This window comes from Rhipicephalus sanguineus, chromosome 10 (assembly GCF_013339695.2).
Source record: "Rhipicephalus sanguineus isolate Rsan-2018 chromosome 10, BIME_Rsan_1.4, whole genome shotgun sequence".
NCBI lineage: Eukaryota > Metazoa > Arthropoda > Arachnida > Ixodida > Ixodidae > Rhipicephalus > Rhipicephalus sanguineus.
In genome coordinates this window covers 30,063,654-30,083,769 of record NC_051185.1, presented here as the reverse complement: position 1 = coordinate 30,083,769, position 20,116 = coordinate 30,063,654, and the positions used below count along the sequence as shown (strand labels likewise).

Sequence of the window (20,116 nt, the reverse complement as noted above, 5' to 3'; positions counted from 1 at the left end):
GCAAGGCACATTGCCGCCGAGGCGGCGGTTCTCACATTGCGCGTCTGAAATAAGTCCGAGGCCACCGTGGGGTGTCTGTTTGGTGGACCGGTCTGGCCTTGGATAACGGGCAAATAAATGCATTTGAAGGAGACATTGCCTCCGCACGTGATGTCAGTACAAACATGCCAAAAGAATGGGAAACATTGCCCCACGATATGGCAAACGTCTGAGAATCGCCGTCCTGGGAACATTTTCTCTGGTCTGGGTGATGATCGCTTTTATAATCAACAACCTACGTTGTTTATTTCCCGTTTGTGTGTGTCTATGGAACATGAAGTAATGTGGGCGCAAGTGTAATGAGAGCATTAAAGAGTATTGGAGTGAAGTAATCAGAGCGGCAAAGTCTTATTGTGATCAGGGAATGAAATTCTGTTTGCTATTGGTACAACATAAACACACAGCCGTAGCGGGAGTCTGTCAATTAAGAACACGTCTTATGATTGGGAACTCTGATCTTTTGCTTTGCCGACCTGGGCCAACAGCAAACAAAACACTGGACACGAATTCAGTTGCTAACACACGCACGCACACACACACACACACACACAGCATACGCAGAGTCATTCACAAACGCTGAAGTCACTTTTCTGAACGACGCAGCCCTCGGTTTGGCCTTGCGGTCGTCTTGGATAAGCTGAGCATACTCGATGCATTCTGGTTCACCAATACCACTTTCTGTGACATCTTAACTGTACACATTTCTCCATCCAAGTGCTCCGTTCTGCGCCCCACAAAGTAACCACGAGAAGAAGAAGACAGAATTCAGTGCCCTGTTCACTCCATTCACACATCCTGGTCCTTTCAAAATGACTCATAGATTTCAATATCAGCAGCAACCAAGTGGCTGACATAGTGGCTAAGCTGTAGAGTTAGAAAAGCATTTTCTGATGAGCAATAATGCAAGAACAAAGAGTTATATTTATATGTGGTCTTTGCTGGCACACGTCGTGAAAAAGCTTTTATTGGCACGACATTTCTCCTAAAATGTGAGTAAGATATACAAAAAGGGGCATAAGCCAAAACCAATAGCTGGATAGAGCTGTCATGTGAACTTGTGCTTACATGCATTTGAACCCAGCTAAGTCCGTTTGCAATAGCGTTGTGTACGTTTTGCATGTATGTATATATTCTCTGTGTCTTGCAATAAATCGCCAGCTGAGAGTCAGCACCTGTGTTCTATTTATTCTGGAACATCTCGTCCGTTTGAGCACTGTAAATTTCAATAAGCTCTGCGATCCGAATTGGATGAACGAAACACATAACCTACCTTGTGCTGTCCGTCGTCTCTGATTCCTAAGTCGGCCATCGTCCCCCAGGTCGTCACCAGGTGCACAAACAACCGAAGCCTCGGGACATGTCCGTAGCAGTTCTAGATCGGCCTCGTGCTCTCGCATCTGTGGCTCCTCTTCAGAGTCCTTGTGGTTCGTGAGCAGCAGCGACACGGGCAACGGGGAATCCCGGTTGCTCGCCAGTTCACTCTCGTCGTCGTCATCATCGTCAGGCGGGTCTATCGCCATGTCCAAAAGCGTCGACAGCGAGTCTGGCAGCTGGGGCGACCCAATGTGATTGGCAATCACCGAGGGGCTCAGCACCGCCAGCTCGCCGTCCTCCGCCAAGTCCGCACAAACTCCCGACAACAATGTGGGCGACGCGAGCCGCTCCAAATGGCTTTTGTCCACATCACCACACTCTCCTCCGCCACTACTACCCGGCTCGGCGACCGCCGCTGGCACCACCCCGGCAGACGCCGCTGCGGTGGCTCCTCCGCGCGTGTCTGCCTCGGTCACAACCACAGAGGGCGTTGCCGCCATTGCACACGTTGCCTCCCGAGAGTCTACTTCGACGGGCGCTCCTTCCTCCCCCGACACTTCACAAACACCACTCACAACTGGCTGCCGTTCGTCTGGCGCCACCGGTAGAGAAACATTCGCTGACGACGGTGCCGTACTGGACAGCATTGAAGTGGGAGCTGCCTCAGCGCTGGTCATCGTTGCGGGCAGGTGTGCCGTCGTCGTCATTGCACTCGTTACCGCGGCGGCCATCACCGATTTCACGACCATGTTCACCAGGGATGGGCTCGAGGTCGACAACGGTGGACCAGTGGGTGACGGCACTGCTCTGGCCGTGTTGCTGAGGCCGGTGCCCTTGACTGTTGGCGCCATCTTGGATACGACGAGCCGAATCGGTGGCGACACGGACCTGCTGGACGCCGAACGTGGCGAGCCAACCTGGGTGGCCGGAGAAGAGATCAACTCGGCCAGGGACGACTTGAGAGTGAGCCCGGAGGTGCCTGACGGAAGGGCCAGGAGCTTGATCGGAACCGTCTTGGGCACGCCGCTTCCGGAACTAGCCGGGAGGGCCAGCACGGGGTGGCAACTGGTCGGGGACGAGGAGGAACTTGTCGTTGCTGCCGTCAGGTTGCCCTTGAAGATGAACGTGAGCCGCTGCTGTGGATCACTGCCGGCACCGCTGCTGCTGCTACTGCTGCCCGCGGTGCTCCACATGGAAGGCGAGATCATTTGGCCCCCAGGAACCTGGAAACGCAAGTGCGTAACAAAAACGGTTGCCAGGAGCTCATTTTCGCAACCGAGGGAATGCCCACAAATGCGCATCTCCCAATCTCCTTCGTTAACAAGTTGCTCTCATTATAGAGTTTTCATATGTATACTCAGTATACTAACAGAATACCGGTTTACCACAGAGACACATCAAAACTATTAGCAGAAGTGGCAGCGACACCTTGCAACACAGCCCAACCCCTACGTGTCACTAAGCTATGCTACTAGGGTGTACACATTTAAATGAAAATTGAAAATGAACTGCGTAGTGTCACATGGTTGTGACGGTGAAGAAGGCAGCAGTACAATACATGGGTATAACAAACTGGGCGTACTTGTATCTAGATAATCAAATAACCTTGCGTCGTTCTCCTCTTTTCCGTCTACGTTTCAAGCACTTCGCCCACAATGAATCAAGTAACCCGTATTGCAATGGCGACCACAGCTAGTCATCGGTAATGTGATCGTCCATGAAATGCATCGGCTTCTATACATGCCTGATAGAACCTTTCAGAGTTATCACTGGTGCTCGCGTTAGTCCCAGAATAAACTCGGCTACTTACATCCTGCAAGTTTCTCAACATTGCAGTGCAGCCTGCACTGAGCGATGCTAACAGTTTTTTGTGGGTGAAGCCCAATCACATAGGAATATACAAACGCACATGTAGTAATATTGATAATGCTGCTGCCAAGTATTTTACACCAGTTAAGGAGGAAAATGGTGCCACATACTGGTCCCTCATGCATGAATCTCCAGTAAACGAGTACACTATGGATGATAGGTACATGGACGGTTTAAAATTACTGTTATGCAAGTGTGACTAACCTGAGATACAGTCAGTGGGCAATCAAAACAGAAAACATTTGTAAGTACCAAACACACTGAATGAAAGTAAACTCTACTGGTATTATTATTCTTTTCAGTGCCAGGTGTGGATGCACGCCACATTTTTTTTTTTTCCAGACGTTAGATTTCAACTGCATTTAGGAGACCGGACTTCAGAAAGAAGGCCCAGTGGCAATACACCTCTGGGATATCATGCATTTAAAAGTTAATTTTCTCATATTTGATTTGTCATGGTGAGAACAGTTATCGAAACTAGTTCCATCTTACGTGGCCTGCTTAACTCCATTATTCCCTCTTCCCATCTCACGTGGAATATAAACTACCCCATCCGCTCTTCAGTCGATACTACCACCTTCCCGCCTTTCAATGTTATGCCTAACAGTTTCTTTATTCCATTCCTCACTGCATGGTGCTTTGCTTCTTCACCAGAGTCTTTGTTAACTTTAAGTTTTCACCTTATATGGTATATTACAAGATCAAGCCTTAAAAGACCCCTGACACCAAAATTGAAACATCGAGATCTTTGTGTTGTTTGACTTTCCTGTATACTGGGGCACATCTGACCGATTATTAGTGACGAACGTTGCCTGTAAGATATCTTAATTTGGTTTTAAAGTACGCGTGAGTGCTCACTTGAGTTGGCTGCACCTTGCGACATCCTGGTATGACGAAGATAGAGGCCCCGCGTGACGTTCCACGAGTAAAGCAAGTATTGTGGACGTCACAGAAGGTTTGCGGGGCGCACGTGCACAATACGAGGCCTATTGTTCCGCACCCCTCTCGCTCTGTTGTCGGGCTGCTCTGGAGGTAGTTTTCGTGAGGCGACACGCGCTTAACAGGTTTAACCCATACCGAGGCACCCACATACTTTCAATCTCTACCGCGCGCGGGGCCCCAATTTGAAAACCGCGCTTTCAACGTCACCACAGCTTGAGTGCACGTGGTCTTTGACGCTCCCCCGCATGGGGCGCCAGTTTCTTGTGGTTTTTAGGTGGGCGTTTTGAAGTAATGCTAAAATGGTCACAATCAACTACGCTAGAATTAGTTGTACGATACGCTAGAGCATTCACGATTTAATTTAGAGATTACAAGACCCAAAGCTACAAATTACAGCAAAAAAGTCACCAACAAAAATTTTGCTGTCAGGGGTCCTTTAAAAAACAAGGAACAAAAGACAAGAACGTGACAACAAAACTCAAATGCTCTCTTCTATAATGAATATATTTTGTCAAGCGCAAGCTCGGGTCGCGTGGCTACCACTAACGCTGTGGCTTGCTTTCTTGGCTGCTTCATCGTCGTCTGTATTGTTCACTACAATTTGTTTGCCTAACAATCGATCCTGTTAAAGGGGCCCTGCAACACTTTTTGAACAAGATCAGAAAATGCTGCTGGTCGATAGTCGAGGCTCCTGCGAACATGTGGGCCAAACATTAGAGCACAGCATGCGGCATGGAATTAAGATTTAAATTTTAAAGTCAGCTATAAATTGCTCACTTTTCTCTCGACAAATGATGCCATAAGACAAAATGACCATTCCATCAGCTCGAAGATCATGGCCATTGGCTGATTTGAGCATCGTGAGCTGCATAGTTCCCACGGCCACCGTGGGATGCTGCCCACTATTAGTGCTAGAATTACACACAATATAGAATTAGAGCGGTGCCCTTGTGATCACAATGAAAGTGAGCTGCGCATTAAAAAAAAACAGAAAAGAAAGTGCTCAAAATCATGACACGCGCTGACAAATGGACATAGCTTCTTGCCCCCTCGCCATCCCCCGTTGCGTAGCTTTCAGCGCAATTGCTGGTACGAAAGGAGAGAGAGAGAGTGCTTAGAGCGTGCGACAAATCCCTGTAACTTCGCTCGTACTAGACGAATAGTAAAAATTCTTGCGGCAGTCGATTCGTGAAGCAATAAACTCCTTTAATGAAGTCATTCAATGATTACTTGGAAAAGTGTTGCGGGGCTCCTTCAAGGCATATGTTAATGCCGGTAGAATGCAACGATTGTACAGTACTCATGGGTTGAAACGGGACAATTTAGGGCTATGTGAGTAACGCACATACTTTTGTTTCCACAGTGTTCAGTCCTGGTCATATCGACTCAAACTCGTAGATCAGAGCCAACATTGTCTTTATATACCAGATTCGTTGCGACATGACGTGGTTATCCAAAGCAACTGCGCATACCAGTCGTTATACTAAAAAAATCTGATGTCCTGTTTGAACCCGTAAGTACTGTACAAATTTGTTTTCAAATATAGCGAAACCCAGCCCCAACGCACTCACCTGCAACGTGCTCGAAGGCACGTCCACCAAACTGCCGGCAGGCTGGGGTTGCGTCCTCGGCATTGCCTCGGCCACGTCGGACGTCGTCATCAGCCGCGTGGAGTCCCAGGTCGTGGCGGACGAGCAAGAGGAAGAAGGTATGGAGGAGGAGGATATGGAGCTCGCCACCACACAGAGCGAAGAGGGCGCTGCCGCCTCGGACGGGGTGGCCATCGACTGACTAGAGGCCACCACCACCGCGGTGGTTTCCGGGGAGGATGATGGTGGGGGAGGGAGGGGCGAGGGTGCAGCGGGTGGCAACGATGCCGACGACGGCCGGTCTGGCGGAATGTTGCTGCAGGGGTCTTCGCTTGGCGGCGAGACGGAACTCCCTGGAGGAAGGAGAGAAGGCGAAACGGGCCGCTCTACACCGTGAACCGGCACTGCGATCCCGTATGGGTCCTTCCGAACCGTGGTTGAGGTGGCAGAGCGTAGGTGTCTCTACATTCACCCATCAACTAGTAGCGCACTTAATGGTGGCACATTCGAGTGGTTCTTACCGCGCTCCAACTCAATTTGCGGCAATGTCAAACCCTCTCATATGTGAGGCCTTTGTATGAAGATTACCAAGACCATCTTTTTTTTTTTTTTCGGCAAACAGTATTCAACTTCCATCCATGGGCTGCCTAAGCATCAGACCATTCACTCATTATTCCATGGAAGAAGTCTTGATTCAGTCCATATTGTCATAACTAAATGCAGAATTAGTTATAGTTGGCTATGTCAAAAATGTTCAGTCCAGAGTGTAAAGATAAGAAACCTGGAGGCATTGCAGTTAATTTCAAAGACTAGCCATTGTTTAAATTCGCGCTTTCTTATTCACCGGACACTCAGTGCATAGCCTTTTTTCGACCCAGCTGCTAGAGCATATAAACTGCACTGCCTAAACCTACAGTAAAAGCTTCTCAGCAACTTGGTGAATGAAAAGGGGTGTTCACGTTGTGGGGGTGCTATCAGCCCCTGTAAAGTTGTCTGCACCTCATGGCGCACGCGCGCCTCGCGGATAGGCCGTCGATGGCAGTGGTGCTGGGCTCGCGAGCGTTGGGGTTTGCGCGTGAGCGAAGGCCACGCCACCGGAGAGAAGCGAGCGAGGCCGCCACGGCCGCCGGGCGGGAAAAAGGAAGTCTCTTGGGATTTGGCGGCTTGCGTGGACGGACGGCTCCCGCGGTGGGTCCCGTGGGGGACGATACCGCGGCTTGTCTCCCTCGGCACCCCCCCCCCCCCTCCGTGTCGTGGAGAGTCGTGCGTCCTCGCGATGCTGCATTCGCGGTTATTGCTTGTCTTATGTTATGGTGTATTTTATGTCTTATGTTATCTTGAGCGTGTTATGTTATCCGGGTATTCATTGTCATTATATAAGTTTTGGCGTGTCACTAGATTGTAACAGGATTCGGCCGGCGAGCTCACCGTATGTAAAGAAATGTTTAATAAACGAGAAAGTGTTCGTTGAACCGACCGCGTCTGCTATCTTCCGTGTGTTCCAAGAGCGGCAATCACACCTCTCAGATCCCACAGCGTTGAAAGACAGACTCATTGCAAATAGTTTGAAAAGTGAGCTCGATGTTGCTAACGAAATAATGAAGATAAAAGAAGAAAATACATTTTAAAAACCAATTGATGTTAATAACAAGCTTCAGGTATCTGGAGTTAAACATTTCTCAATGTGATCCTAAACCATGTCCTAAAGGTGGCCACTTTGCATGATTATACAGCAAACCTCAAAATAACAAATTTGCACATAACAAATTATCTGGTATAATGAAGTTATTGAAGAATAGTCTTGGTATCAATACAGTGTTGTAAATATATGATTATAACAAATTTTTGGATATAACGGAGCCATTTTCATGTCGGATGCGACTTCATTATAACGAGGTTTGATTGTAGTACTTTTAAAAAATATATACAAACAACCTATAGATACATAGAAATATAGCATAACATTTACAACATTCACTTCACATATTTACCCGTTTGGCTCAGATTGGCATCTAAAGCAAGACTCCAAAATTCGGTTAGCTGTCGGAGGCTTTGTACCTTTCTCCATTAACACTCTGATGAATGCTAACTAGAGGTCTGGAAGGCCTGCTGAACAATTACCTGGACCACTTTGAAAACGATTCCTCCAAACCCAACCAGTTTTCGGTTCAATTACTGCTTGGAACCCAGCTTATGATGCAGTGAAAAAGAGAGCTGTACTGTAATGGCAGTTTTATCCCCAGTGCTGAACGTGTGAAAAGGAGATAGTAAAACCAACCAAGAGAGCTCCCGCATGAAGACCCAGCTTCATGCAATGGAGGCAGGCAATGGAAGGCCATTTACATCACAGTTCAAGTGCTTCTTGAGCATTCAAATTATTGAAACTCGAACCCAGTACTGTTGTAGGACCTGGTTGATGTGCAATACCTGGTCGAAGACGTCAAATCGCACGGTTACAGACAGCAGTACGAAACAAAAGTATTTACTTGCCCAATTTGGTTTCAGCCCTTAAACTTCTCCAAAGGTAACACGACTGTGGTATGCTTGACCTATCCAGCAGGAGCCTGTTGACCAGGCTAACTCTGGTGCTCCTTGACACGACGCAAGACGGGCTTACCTCTCTCCTCTGACAGGGCCGAGCTCGCCTCCTCCTCGTCACCGCTCTTGTCACCGTCAGTGTCGCTGGGGCCTAAGGGGTCACGTGGTAGTGGCTCATGGTTCGAGTCCGGTGACACAACCTCCCCATTCTCCTCGGCCCTCCCCGTTGTCGTCACACCGTTGTCACTGCCGACCACTGCAACAAAATCCACACTGCCGTTGGTCGCCGAGTCACACAGGCCACGAGACAGTGGCAGTTCCGAAAACCCGTCCGACCTGGACACAATTGCACTTGCCGCCGATAGTGTCTGTGACGTTGCACTTGCCGACAGTGACCCCGCCGCCACTAGGGACGTCGTCGTTGACGGCCCATTCGGGACGAGGTCGTCCGAGTCGAGGCTCGACTCCGCGTCTATCGTCGAGTCGCACTCGTTCTGCAGCGGCGATGACGACGCGATGCCGTTGGTTTTTACAGCCACGTTTGATGCCGTCGTCTCCACCCTTGGCTGTGTCGTTCCCGTGGCCGCGACCGTGGAGGCGGCGGTAGCCGTGGCAAAGCCCGCTCCGAACCTGAGCCGGTTCACGCGCACAATGCCAGGCTTGAGGACGGAATTGGCCGTGGTGCAGTGGAAGTGGTGGTGCGGGTGGTGGTGGGCGGCAGCGGCGTACTCCTGGCGAAGCACCACGTCGCCACGAAACGTTCCGCCGCCACCGGTCGGGATGAGCAGGGGCATCCGGTGGTTCCCGCCTACCAGGCCGCCCAACTTGAGTGCCGCGGGCACGTCCACGTCCGACACCTCGAAGACGGGACCCCCGAAGGTGGCCTTCTTGGTTGCGACGGCGTCCAGGGAGATGATCCGTGCCATGGGCGTCGGAGACAGCCTCCGCTCGGCCATCTCGCGGAGCTCGTCGACCTCGTCGCCCTTGGTCGAGCCGACGTGGTTGGTGATGGGCCCCTCGATGCAGTTGGCAAGGGGCTTCTTCTCTATTGCACTCGTCGTCGCCACCGTCATCGTCGTCTTGGCCAGAGAGGACGGGGAAGCACGGCAGGGGCTGGGTGACCGCTGCTCTTCCTCGTCGATGTGCAGCACCCCGTTGGTCTCGGGTGTCGGAACGCTCCCAGGCCTCAGCGCTGTCCGGTGCGGCGTTGTGTGGCACTCGAGGGCTCCCAAGGCACTGTTTGTGGCAGGCTCGTTGTTGCCGGCTTGACGCGGCGGCACTGCCACGGTTGTTGCTGCTGTCGTCGTCGTTGTTGCCAACGTGGCAGCGCCGGTGTCGTGGTCCGCGGACCGCAGGGCATGAGGTAGATCGGGACGGTCTCGCAGCGGGCTAGAACCATCTGCAAGATGGTGAGAGAGCGAGAGTTCTGAAACTGACACTGCAAGAAATGAAGTGATGAAAGGCGGGCTTAGTTGGTTCATGCTTGAAAGAAGGAATTAACAACGCAAACACGGGATGAAGAAAAGAAAACACGAGGAATGCAGGGAAACGGCATTCATTCCTGTAGTAATGCAACTCCCAGGCTTCGGGAGCAGAAAGAGCCCGAAAGGTAATCTGGCACGAATACCTTGACTACCATCCAGAAGCTTGAGTATACAGTGCTCCAGTGGCTCTCAAACTAGTGGTCCGTGAATTGCGCTCATGTCGAATTCTGGAGCACAACATCGTGGCCTTTTGAAATCGATAGCCTGCGGGTGATCTCGGTGGTTATCGCAACTCCTGCAGCACTAAGCAAGAGGCTGCTTGCTGCCACACTACCAAATCAAGCATGCCATTTACTCGGGCAATTTCCTCACATTCTATTCCTTATTTTAGGGCTTCAAGAACAAGGTGTCCAAATGACACAAGAATTTCACTCACACACACACACACACACACACACACACACACACACACACACACACACACACACACACACACACACACACACACACACACACACACACACACACACACACACACACACTCAGTAATGTCTACTGTGGACGTGCATGCTACGTAAAATATTGGGCGTACTGGATTCAAACTGTAAGATCGGCTGACCAAAAGTGGCAGCAGGTGACAATAAGTGCACATAAATTGGCCCCCATAGACCAGACTGAAGGTGTCAGATGAGAGGGGTGAGAAGGGTGCCCACCCTTGTCAACCCCCCCCCCCCCCTCCCCATTGCAATAGGAGGAGGAGAAACAACTCTATTAAGGTGGCAGGCCACACAAACAAAACAAAAAAAAATAATGAAGAGCCAGGATTGAAATAACCGTTTCCCCTGAGTAAACATTTAACTTACTGTTACTGTATAAAGTGCAAAAAATTCTTTGATTTACTGCCAGGTAGTGCCAGCCATAGCAGCAATGATACTAATAAATTGCTGAACTGAGTAAAGCTTTGGCATTTAAGTAGCTAACTGTGGGGGCTATGCAATCAACTAGGATAAATGTATAGAAATAAATACTGAGGAATTACTCTTTAAAAAACTGTGCAAAGTGAGAAAAATTGTCCATCTGGTCCAACCTTATTTGCAAAATCAAAAGTGAATTCAAAAACACTGTATCAATTTCTTTGATCCCAGTTAAATTGCACACATCTGTATATGAGAAGTGAGTGAGCAAAATTTCATCTCAAAATACACATTAAAAGAAGAAAGAAAAAGTGATCAAAGTTTGCATTAGATGAGCTGTAGCAAAATCTTGTTTTGAAAAACAAACATTCTTTGTGCAGTGGACATCCCCCTAGTGGCCATTCTTAACAGATTTTTAAAAATAGTTACAAATGTAAAACTAAGCATAAAAATATTCGTTAATATTACAGTAAACATAAAATAAAAAAGTACATTGAATAGAATTTATATACAAGTAAAACTACTTATTTTTAAAACCAATGCAATGTAGTTCTGGTTTTGCAATTCAAGTGAATGGGCTGGCAAACATGCTGTGGTAACTCCCAAACTACTTATGATAGATAACTTTTTACAACATGTTTTGAATGTTTGGGCACACATAAAATGTCAAAAATATAAAAACAACACTGCAAGGAAAGTGGCATTTGAATGTGGCCTCCCACCTTAAAGTCATAATGATGTTGAGAGTCAAAAACCTTAGTACTGTAAATTACTAAATAAACTTATTCTAGACATGTAGTATAGGGGTGTGTTCAAGTACTCAAAAATTTTGAACAAATCTAACAGCATTCTATTTGATTTGGCACTCAAATAAAACAGCAAGGGTTTTTCTTTTTTAATTGTTAAATCACCAAGATGCATGCACCCCAAGCATTTATGGGACTATCAATACTATACCAATCACTAAATGAAGGTGTTTTTGCTTAAAAATCCAGTGTTGCAAAACCAAAAGTGCAATCAGTCCACTATCATCATCATTATGAGACTGGCTACTGGCCAACGTTATGGATATCATGTAGATGGTACACTTCAGTTTACTTTGTATTCACTGAAAATAGGCCCCTGCCCATTGTTTTCCTGCAATTTTCTGTAGATGTTGCTATTACAGTGCTGGGCTTTATTGTGTGAACTTTTGACTGTGCTGTGGCTGCAATGCATCAGTCAGTTCCTGTCTTCATCTTGTAATAACTTAACACAAGCAATACGGCTGCATTCAGGTTCAGAAGTGCAATTTTTTCTGCACATGTAAATGAATGACAACAGATGAAAGTGCAGTATTTCTGTAAACTGTTCTTGCAGATACAGTATCCAACAGTGATGTTTACCCAACTTTAGTGCTAAGGCACGAGCAGTGATAACTACTAGTTTTGTCCGTTTTGTTACACAGCTGTGTGGTGCAGAGTTCAAAATCGTTAAATCTTTTTGTCTCAGTTTTATGTAAGGGGAGACATGGGTCCTAATGATGCCCTTGCTTATTTTCAAACCTAATTCAATAAAAGTTGGCATGCTTATTTAGTTTCTTCTCCCAATGCTAAAAATGCAGTTATTTTTTTTCTGCTATGCACTAATGCTGCAAAGACTGAGGAAACAGTGGAGATGGTGGCCTGACAAGGGGGCAAGAAGCTACGTTTGTTCATCAGCACACGTCATAACCCTTGAGCACATTTTTTTTTTTTCTTCGAACGCATGGGTTACTTTCAGTGTGATCGCGAGCGAGAGCACGGGCATGTCACGGCACCTATGCAGCTCACGACGCTCAAATCAGTCAACACACGAAGTATCCAATCAGTATTCAACACAAACGTTTGTCTGCATTTGGTGCTAAGGCCCATGCCGTGATAACTGGCTTATCCGTTTCGTTACGCGTTAAGCTGAATGTTTGGTTCAACTGTGTTTAATTTTCAGATCTCAGTTTTATTCAAAAGCTCGTGGCAAAGTACCACCTTGAATACTGGAGTCATTGCTGCATTTAAACCTACACACACGAAATATGTCGAATGTAGTAGTGACTGCTGTATATCGGATCACCATAGTTTACATAATCGTGCAGTGCTGTCATCACTTAGAATGAATCGTGACATTCCTTGGTTAAAGAATGTGAATCTCTCTTTCACTCAATGTATCGCGAAATCCTAGAGCCGTTTTGAAAATGGTTGCCTCACTGTTCAAAAACTATTAGGATAGTATTACTCGCACTATTCAGTTCGTAGTCGATTCTGTTTTAAAATGCCTCTATATGCACACTGCTAGCGAATAAGCACAAAGCGTTCTGGCTTTCCTACCACTATTGTACGATTGACACTGATGATGATGATGGTAGTGTGTGGGCTGCACCGTACCTCATTTTTGGCTGCACAGTGTTCTCACTTTCTTTTGAGCCACACATGTGCGGTGCTTCACGCTGGGCACACTCCAATGATCATTCAAATTGACAAGAGTGTAATGCCAATGTACACGCTTGCCGTGACCAGTGAGCAGGTCCAATTATCTAGCTTTCCGGGCTAACGATGGCTGAATTAATGAGCTTTTTATATACTGTTTAAAAATGCTTAGTCTTGATCACACAAGTTGACATCAAAAAAACTTCAGACCACACAACAACAGCGACACCACACTCAATGCAAAGTGGACGAAAAAACACAACAAAAACACACCCCATCCCCACTAGAAGTTTTTTAATCAAGGTACGACCCGCTAAGGCGCCAATGGACACATGTCCCCACCCTGCAAACCTTATTGCATAAAGGCACCCTATCAGAGCTGAGAACCAATTGTCAGCCGACAGCTCAAGAGACATCGAACGCACTCCCGCCGTTTATTCTGAGTGACATGCTTGCTGCTCTCAACATGACTTCCAGCCCTGAAGGAATCTTACTTTTCTAGTGATTCCAATACTGTTTTCCAAACGTAATCACAAGAAGCAAAGGAAAGCGGAAAAAAAAGCTCCGTGGATTTAAATCAGGAGCGATGAATCGGTGTACAGAAGAATCATATACACTGTGTGATAAGAATGCTATTCTTTGTAAAATTGACTGATATGCATCCTTATGGATATTGAGGTACTTTGAGTATCATTTTACGCCACTATTTATCATTTACATCTGTGCACTAACGTATCCTAAGTGTTTGAAATTGCAGAGATTCGTGAAGATGAGGACACGGAAGGAAGGCCACACACAACAACAGTTGAATGTTAACGTCTTGTGTGTTTTCCTCCATCTTCTTGTCCCTGTCTTCAGAAGTGTCTGTGCTAAGGATATGTCTCACCCAGAACTCCCTCTGCAATGTCATACGACCTTCGCAGTATTTTTATACGAATACATAAATAGTGTGCAAGAATGAATGACACCTTTAGAGACAAAGAGAACCTCAATATGAAAAAAAAAAAGAAAACCTGACTAGTCTGAGTATTTTTATACAAATAAATAAAATAAATAGTGTGCAAGAATGAATGACACCTTTAGAGACAAAGTGAACCTCGATATGAAAAAGAAAAAAAGGAAAACCTGACTAGTCTGAGTATTTTTATACAAATAAATAAATAAATGGTGTGCAAGAATGAATGTGACTTTTTGAGACAAAGTGAACCTCAATATCAAAAGCAAAGAAAAAAAAGAGAAAAAAAAAGAACCCTGACTAGTCTGATGTTGAATTCCAATGGCGGAGTCGGAGCAGGCTTTTCTGCTCCTTTTGGAGCAAGTGTGTTCCAATGGCAGAGTGAGGGCGGGAGTCAAGCGTTCCAATGGGAGAGTCGGAGTGGATTCAGAGCGGGAGTCACCCCGTGGAGCAGGAAAAGTTGCTCCGGCAAAATTGGCGGAGTCGACCGGAACTCGGCCTGACGTACTTCCTTTAACACATTTGCCTGCTTGGGGGCGCTGCCGCTGTCGCGCGTTTTGACAGTAATGGCGGTCAACATGGGCCGTCAGGGCAAATCGTGCGGCATTGCTTCCGCTGATCGATAGCGACAGCTCCGAGTCAGAAAACTCCAGTTTCTGCACGAGCGATTCATCGGATAGTGACAGCGACGCTGAAACTGCCGCCTACGAGCAGGAATTCGACAGCGGAATTAGCAGAATGGAATAACTACACGCAAGGTATTCTGGGCAACTCAAGCACTTCCGCTTCCTTCTTGCTCCCATGCTTGCTCCGGCGGTGCGGATTGTGTTCCAATCGCGAATTTGGAGGCGTCGCTCTACGCCAGAGTCGAGTGCTCGCTCGCGGAGTCCATCGGCTGCTCCGACTCTGCCATTGGAATTCAACATGAGTTGGTTCATTGTTAACTACAGCATGACAGAATCAATATGGACAGAATCAGGTGAATACACACCCTCTCTCGGTCGTGCTGCAGTTTAACAACGAATCAAGAATATTTCGCCCTTTTATACGATGTGGGCTCGTGGGTGTCCAGTGACTGCAAAACATATTGCCACCAGGGAACGTAAGAGCGAGCAGCCGGACCAGAAACGCAGTTCTCACCGCTAACGGAGGAGTCTGCCTCTGGCCCCAGCGAGGTGGCAGACCAGTGGGGTTTTGTACTCTGTGCGCAGGAGGAAGAAGAGGCGGATGAGGGAGACGAAGAAGAAGGCGAAGACGAAGAAGAAGAAGGCGACGGCAGAGTCCGCCGGGTGCCCCCAGCCCCCATCGGGTGTTGCAGTTGCAGTGGCGTCAGCACCACGGTCGGCGACATGGACACGGGCACCGACACGGGCACTCGCGTGACGATGCCGCCCGACAGTAAGCTAAGCTCCCGCATCCGCTCGGCTCCCTTGTCAGCCCGAGCCCTGGCTCCGCGGTAGCCCCTCCGCGTGTCGTTGCTGGCCCCGCCGCCTTCCGCGCCGTTGCTCGAACGCGGCGACCGGGGCGACCGCTTCTTGGGGGCCGCCTCCGGCTTCCGCGGGCTCACCACCACCGCCACGTTCGGGCCTCGCAGAGATATGTGCAGCGGCGGAACCCGGGGAGGCTCGCCCTGCGGCGAAGGTGGCGGCGACGCCTCGATCTCCGGCTTCACAGGGCAGCTTTTCTTAGAGTCCAGCTTTAGCCTTAACTTGAGCTTCTCGCCTTCGGTGGGCGGCAGAGAGACGCGAGACACCTCCTCACGCGGCGGCGGCTCGGGGTCGTTGGAGGACTGCGACGACGAGGACTTCCCGATGCCGGAGTCTGTGTCGGACGACGGGTTGCCCGGATCCTTGCCGCCGGTGCTTCCATCGGAGAGGCTGCGCTCCGAGTGGCCTCCGTTCTCGGAAGACTCCGAGGTCTCTAGGTCCCGGACAGCCGGTTCGTCGTCCTCTTCGTCGGAAGGCATGGGTTCCAGGTGGCCGGTGAAAGGGTTGATGAGGTGAGTGGTCGTGCGGCTCTCAGCCGCGGTGGGGGGCGAGGGAGGGGCCACGGAGACCGTCGCCGTCGGCGGCGTCGCGTGGGGCGGCGAGGTGGGAATGTGGGAGGACAGGGGGAAGCCGCGGCTGCCGAGGATGTTGGTGCCGTCGCAGCTTGGGCTCACAGGAGGTGGCGAGGATGGCGAACCGGGCGGGGAACAGCCCTCCTTGCCCCGGCTCCCTTTGGGGGGCCTGCGCTTCCGTTTAGTCGGCTGGCCCGTGTCTAGAGGCGGAGGCATCATCGTCTTCTGCGGACTGCCAGACCCAGTCTCGCTCTGGAGTAGGTTCACCAGCAGCGGACTAGACAGCGCCACGTTGCCGCGCGTTGCATTGCCGAGCCGCTGGGCTGCCCCGAGCGCCGCGGCCAGGGGAGGCGAGGGCGAAAATGGAAACCTGCTCCCACTCGTCGTAGTGGCCGCTGCAGCGGCAGCGGCAGCTGCCGCGCTGTTCTGCTTCATGGAGTGAGTCATGCTTGCAAAGGGGAACGGCGGGCGTGTCTTGGCGCTGGGTCGCACCAATCGCGACGAGCCGCTCGACAGAAATGGCAGCGGTTCCCGTGGTGGCGGGGCGACTACGTTGGGAGAGCGAAAGGCACTGCCGCTGCTGCCGCTGGTCGAAGTGGCCGCAGCCGCTGCAAAGGCGGGACTCCTAGCCTGGATGGAGGGAGGCTCGGCAGGCGTGGTGGTGGTGGAGGAGGAGCCTGCGCGACTGGACGCGGCAGCAGCGAGAGCTGGGGACGACGATGGCACTCCAGGCACGTGCGGTGATGCCGGTAAGCCCTGCTCACCGCCCTCTTCCGCCGCTTTCTGGATGATGATCTCCTTCGGTGGCTCCCCGTAACGACCAGCAAGCGTAAGGCTGATGATCTGCACACAGTAACAAGAGAGAGACATCAGACTCTGCAACTTGAACTGCACCCAATGACCTCCCAATACATGTGTGGTCATGCAGGGTGACCTTCAAGTGTGCCTCCGCAGAGCATTCATTCCTGCTATTATTCCTTCTAAACCTTATGCAACAATCATGAAGGGTGACCTTGAAGTGTGCCTCTGCAGAGCGTTCATTGCTGCTTTAACTTCACCCAACACTGCCCAATAAACTAGATACTTGTTAATGTGCGAGATGGCTTAATTCTTTTCTGAATCACACATTTCGTACATTGTGCTATCTTATCTGTCCCCTCACTGAAAAGACTGAAAAGCAAGCAAGGTCTTAGGCAGGATTGTAAGGCCTAATGACAAGGCAGCCTGGTGCCACAATTATTACGTGTTCTACCAATTCAGTTTAGTGCAGGAGGTTTAAACCAATTCAATGGTTTGTTGCCACTTATCATGCACACTGAAGTCAGATATATCACACCGGAAAAGCAACACACCAAACTAAGTGACACTAAACTACTCTACCAAGCCTGCTATTTAGGATTGTCCAAGTCTGTGATAAGGTACCACAGTGAACAAAAAAACAAACATTGCATTCTTACAATTCCATACTGATCATAGGCACTGTTAACAGAAGGAAAACCAAAGAAGGAAAGAAGGAAAATTAAATTCTGGGGTTTTACATGCCAAAACCACGGTATGATTATGAGGCACGCGATATTAAAGGATTACAGATTAGGTATGATCGCCTGGGGTTCTTTAATTTACACCTAAATCTAAGTAGGTAGGCATATTTCAATGTCTCCGCCACTGAAATGAGGCTGTTGTGGCCAGGAATTGAACCTGTGACCTCGGCTCACCAGTGCTATGCCAAAGCGGCCAAGCCGCCTTTGCGGGTGAGGGAAAGAACGAGAGAAAGCAAGCAAGCGAGTATGAATGGGACAGCTGAACGCCCTCACCTGGTCTCCCTCGACCTGGACCGAGAGGATGCCCAGTTCGCGGAGTGCCTGGTCGCCACGCTGGGCCAGCTGCCGCAGCCGCAACGCCGCATCGCGGGGGAGCGTGAACGTCACCCGCACGCTGTTCCACGGCTCCACCTTCTTCACCCACAGCGGCTGCTCCTCTGCATCGAGACACCGACGGTGTTGGTCAGTCGCCACTCTCGGCACGCATCAAGCGGTAACACACCAAGAGCCAAGTGCTGTGTATGCATCTGTTCCCTTTCCTCGTACTTGTGATGTTGCACTTATTTATCATGGATGCTAACCAACTAGCCCGCCGTGTTTTAGTGAAGGCCAAGGCTGTGATCACAGCGCATCATCGGTGCACCCAACATACACCACTCAAACCTCATTATAAGGAAGTTACATATTAAACGAAAATAACTTCATTACATCCGAAAATTCGTTATAAACGTATATTCTTAACACTGCATCTATTGCAAGGCTATTCTCAACTTGCTTCGTTATAACCGATATTTTGTTATACACGTGTTCGTTATATGGAGGTTTGAGTGTACATTAGTGTCGCAACAAACTCAAGTTAATGAAGCTCTTTCGGTGGTTTATACAACAGCTGCATGCAAGTTACAACAGCCGCGACGAAACTTGGCAAAGGACTACTGACACAAAAATTTTACATCTTGTTTTTTTCTTTCTGTTGCGATAAGTAGCTAGAGACGCACTTATCACGGCTGGAAACCTCGTTTACTCGAGTGCGAGACGGTTGATTATTTGGAGAGATTGTTTTGTGGCACCCAGTAGTTTCAGCTTCAAAGAGCACCGAGTGAGGCAGGACCCAGAATGGTTTTCATGTAAACATAGCCGGCTACATGGGCACACTAAACTGCCTTCACATGAGCACCGAGTTGACTCTTCAACGAAGGCTCTCTTGGGTGCTGCTATAATCCCCTCTGGGATGTTGTCTAATATGCGTGATCCACCCCCCCCCCCCCCCAAAAAAAAAACGCACTGCCGAAGCAAGGACAAGGACGACAGCCTATGTACTCCCATGCAAGTCCATAAAAGAGGTGCTCCCTTTTTTTGTTGAAAATGTCTGCTAGGAGAGAGCACCCGCAAGGCAGTCAATGCTAACTCGTGATGCAGGTGTTTGTTGGTTGTCTACATTGAAAACAAGTTGGTGTGGATGTCACGAGGTGGGGCGTTTCACATGTAGTTGCGTGATACGCACTTTAAAATTGATTTTAAATATGTTCTAGGCTATATTACCCTTGACATTTTGTAGATGATGCATGTATGTCCACACAAATCTATCCCACAAGTTATCTCGCCTTAAAAATTTTTTGCAAGTACTCCTTTATAGACATTTGCTTTCAGCAGGTGCTGATAGGCTAAGCAGGCATGTGAAATAGTTGAGGTGCTATGCAAAATGCTTGTGGGGTCTGAAGATATCGCTGCTCTCGGAACAGAAGAAGACAGTAGACGCAGGCGAGCAACAAACAAGCCGTCCACATTTATTAACTTGCTTTTTACATATGATGAGCTCGCCCGCCGAATCTGATACACAACCAGTAACATGCTAAGTAAACTTATACAATGCCAATAGCATACACAGAAAACATAACAAACACAAAAACAACATAAGAATACAATGCACCGCGAATGCGGCATCGCCGATGTTGGACTCAACAAGAGGGGCCCGCAGGAAACGAGCCGCGGTATCGTCCCCAACGGACCTACTGCGGGAGGCGCCTATCCATGCATGCTACCAATCCCCAAAAAGCGTTGCTGTTTTTATGTGCCGGCCTAACCTTTCCATGGCGGCGCTGTCGGCGCCACCGCGCTAACCCTAACCCGCGCGTGCACAGCGCCACATCTTCCTCGGTGGCCGTTTACCCTAAATGAGGCCAATACGCAAGACGCGTGTGTGCCATGAGGCGCAAATGACTTTACAGGGGGTGCTAGCGCCACCACATGCTGTAAACATTAAAGCAGAAGTCTCCAACTGTCATCAACCAAGGATGGAGAGTGGCAATTTTAGTCAGAGAGAGTCTCGCTGTTCATCAAGGCTCGCTGAAGCAAAAAATGATAAATTTTTACAGTTACGTATTGCCACGCGCGCTCCTTTTGCTATGTTTTTGTAACTGGTCCGTTGCAC

At 49.0% G+C, this 20,116-nt stretch overlaps 1 protein-coding gene across 1 annotated transcript in view; it reads right to left on the bottom strand.

The window, feature by feature from the left end:
- LOC119407322 (mucin-19) overlaps window positions 1-20,116 on the bottom strand; it is a 46,203-nt gene that overhangs the window by 10,609 nt on the left and 15,478 nt on the right. Inside the window, exons 3-7 of the mRNA XM_037674238.2 lie at window positions 17,959-18,122; window positions 15,226-16,987; window positions 8,371-9,690; window positions 5,736-6,106; window positions 1,310-2,576 (exon numbers count right to left, since the gene is read on the bottom strand). Coding sequence (XP_037530166.1) covers window positions 1,310-2,576; window positions 5,736-6,106; window positions 8,371-9,690; window positions 15,226-16,987; window positions 17,959-18,122 — 4,884 coding nt within the window. The remainder of the gene's footprint in view (window positions 1-1,309; window positions 2,577-5,735; window positions 6,107-8,370; window positions 9,691-15,225; window positions 16,988-17,958; window positions 18,123-20,116) is intronic.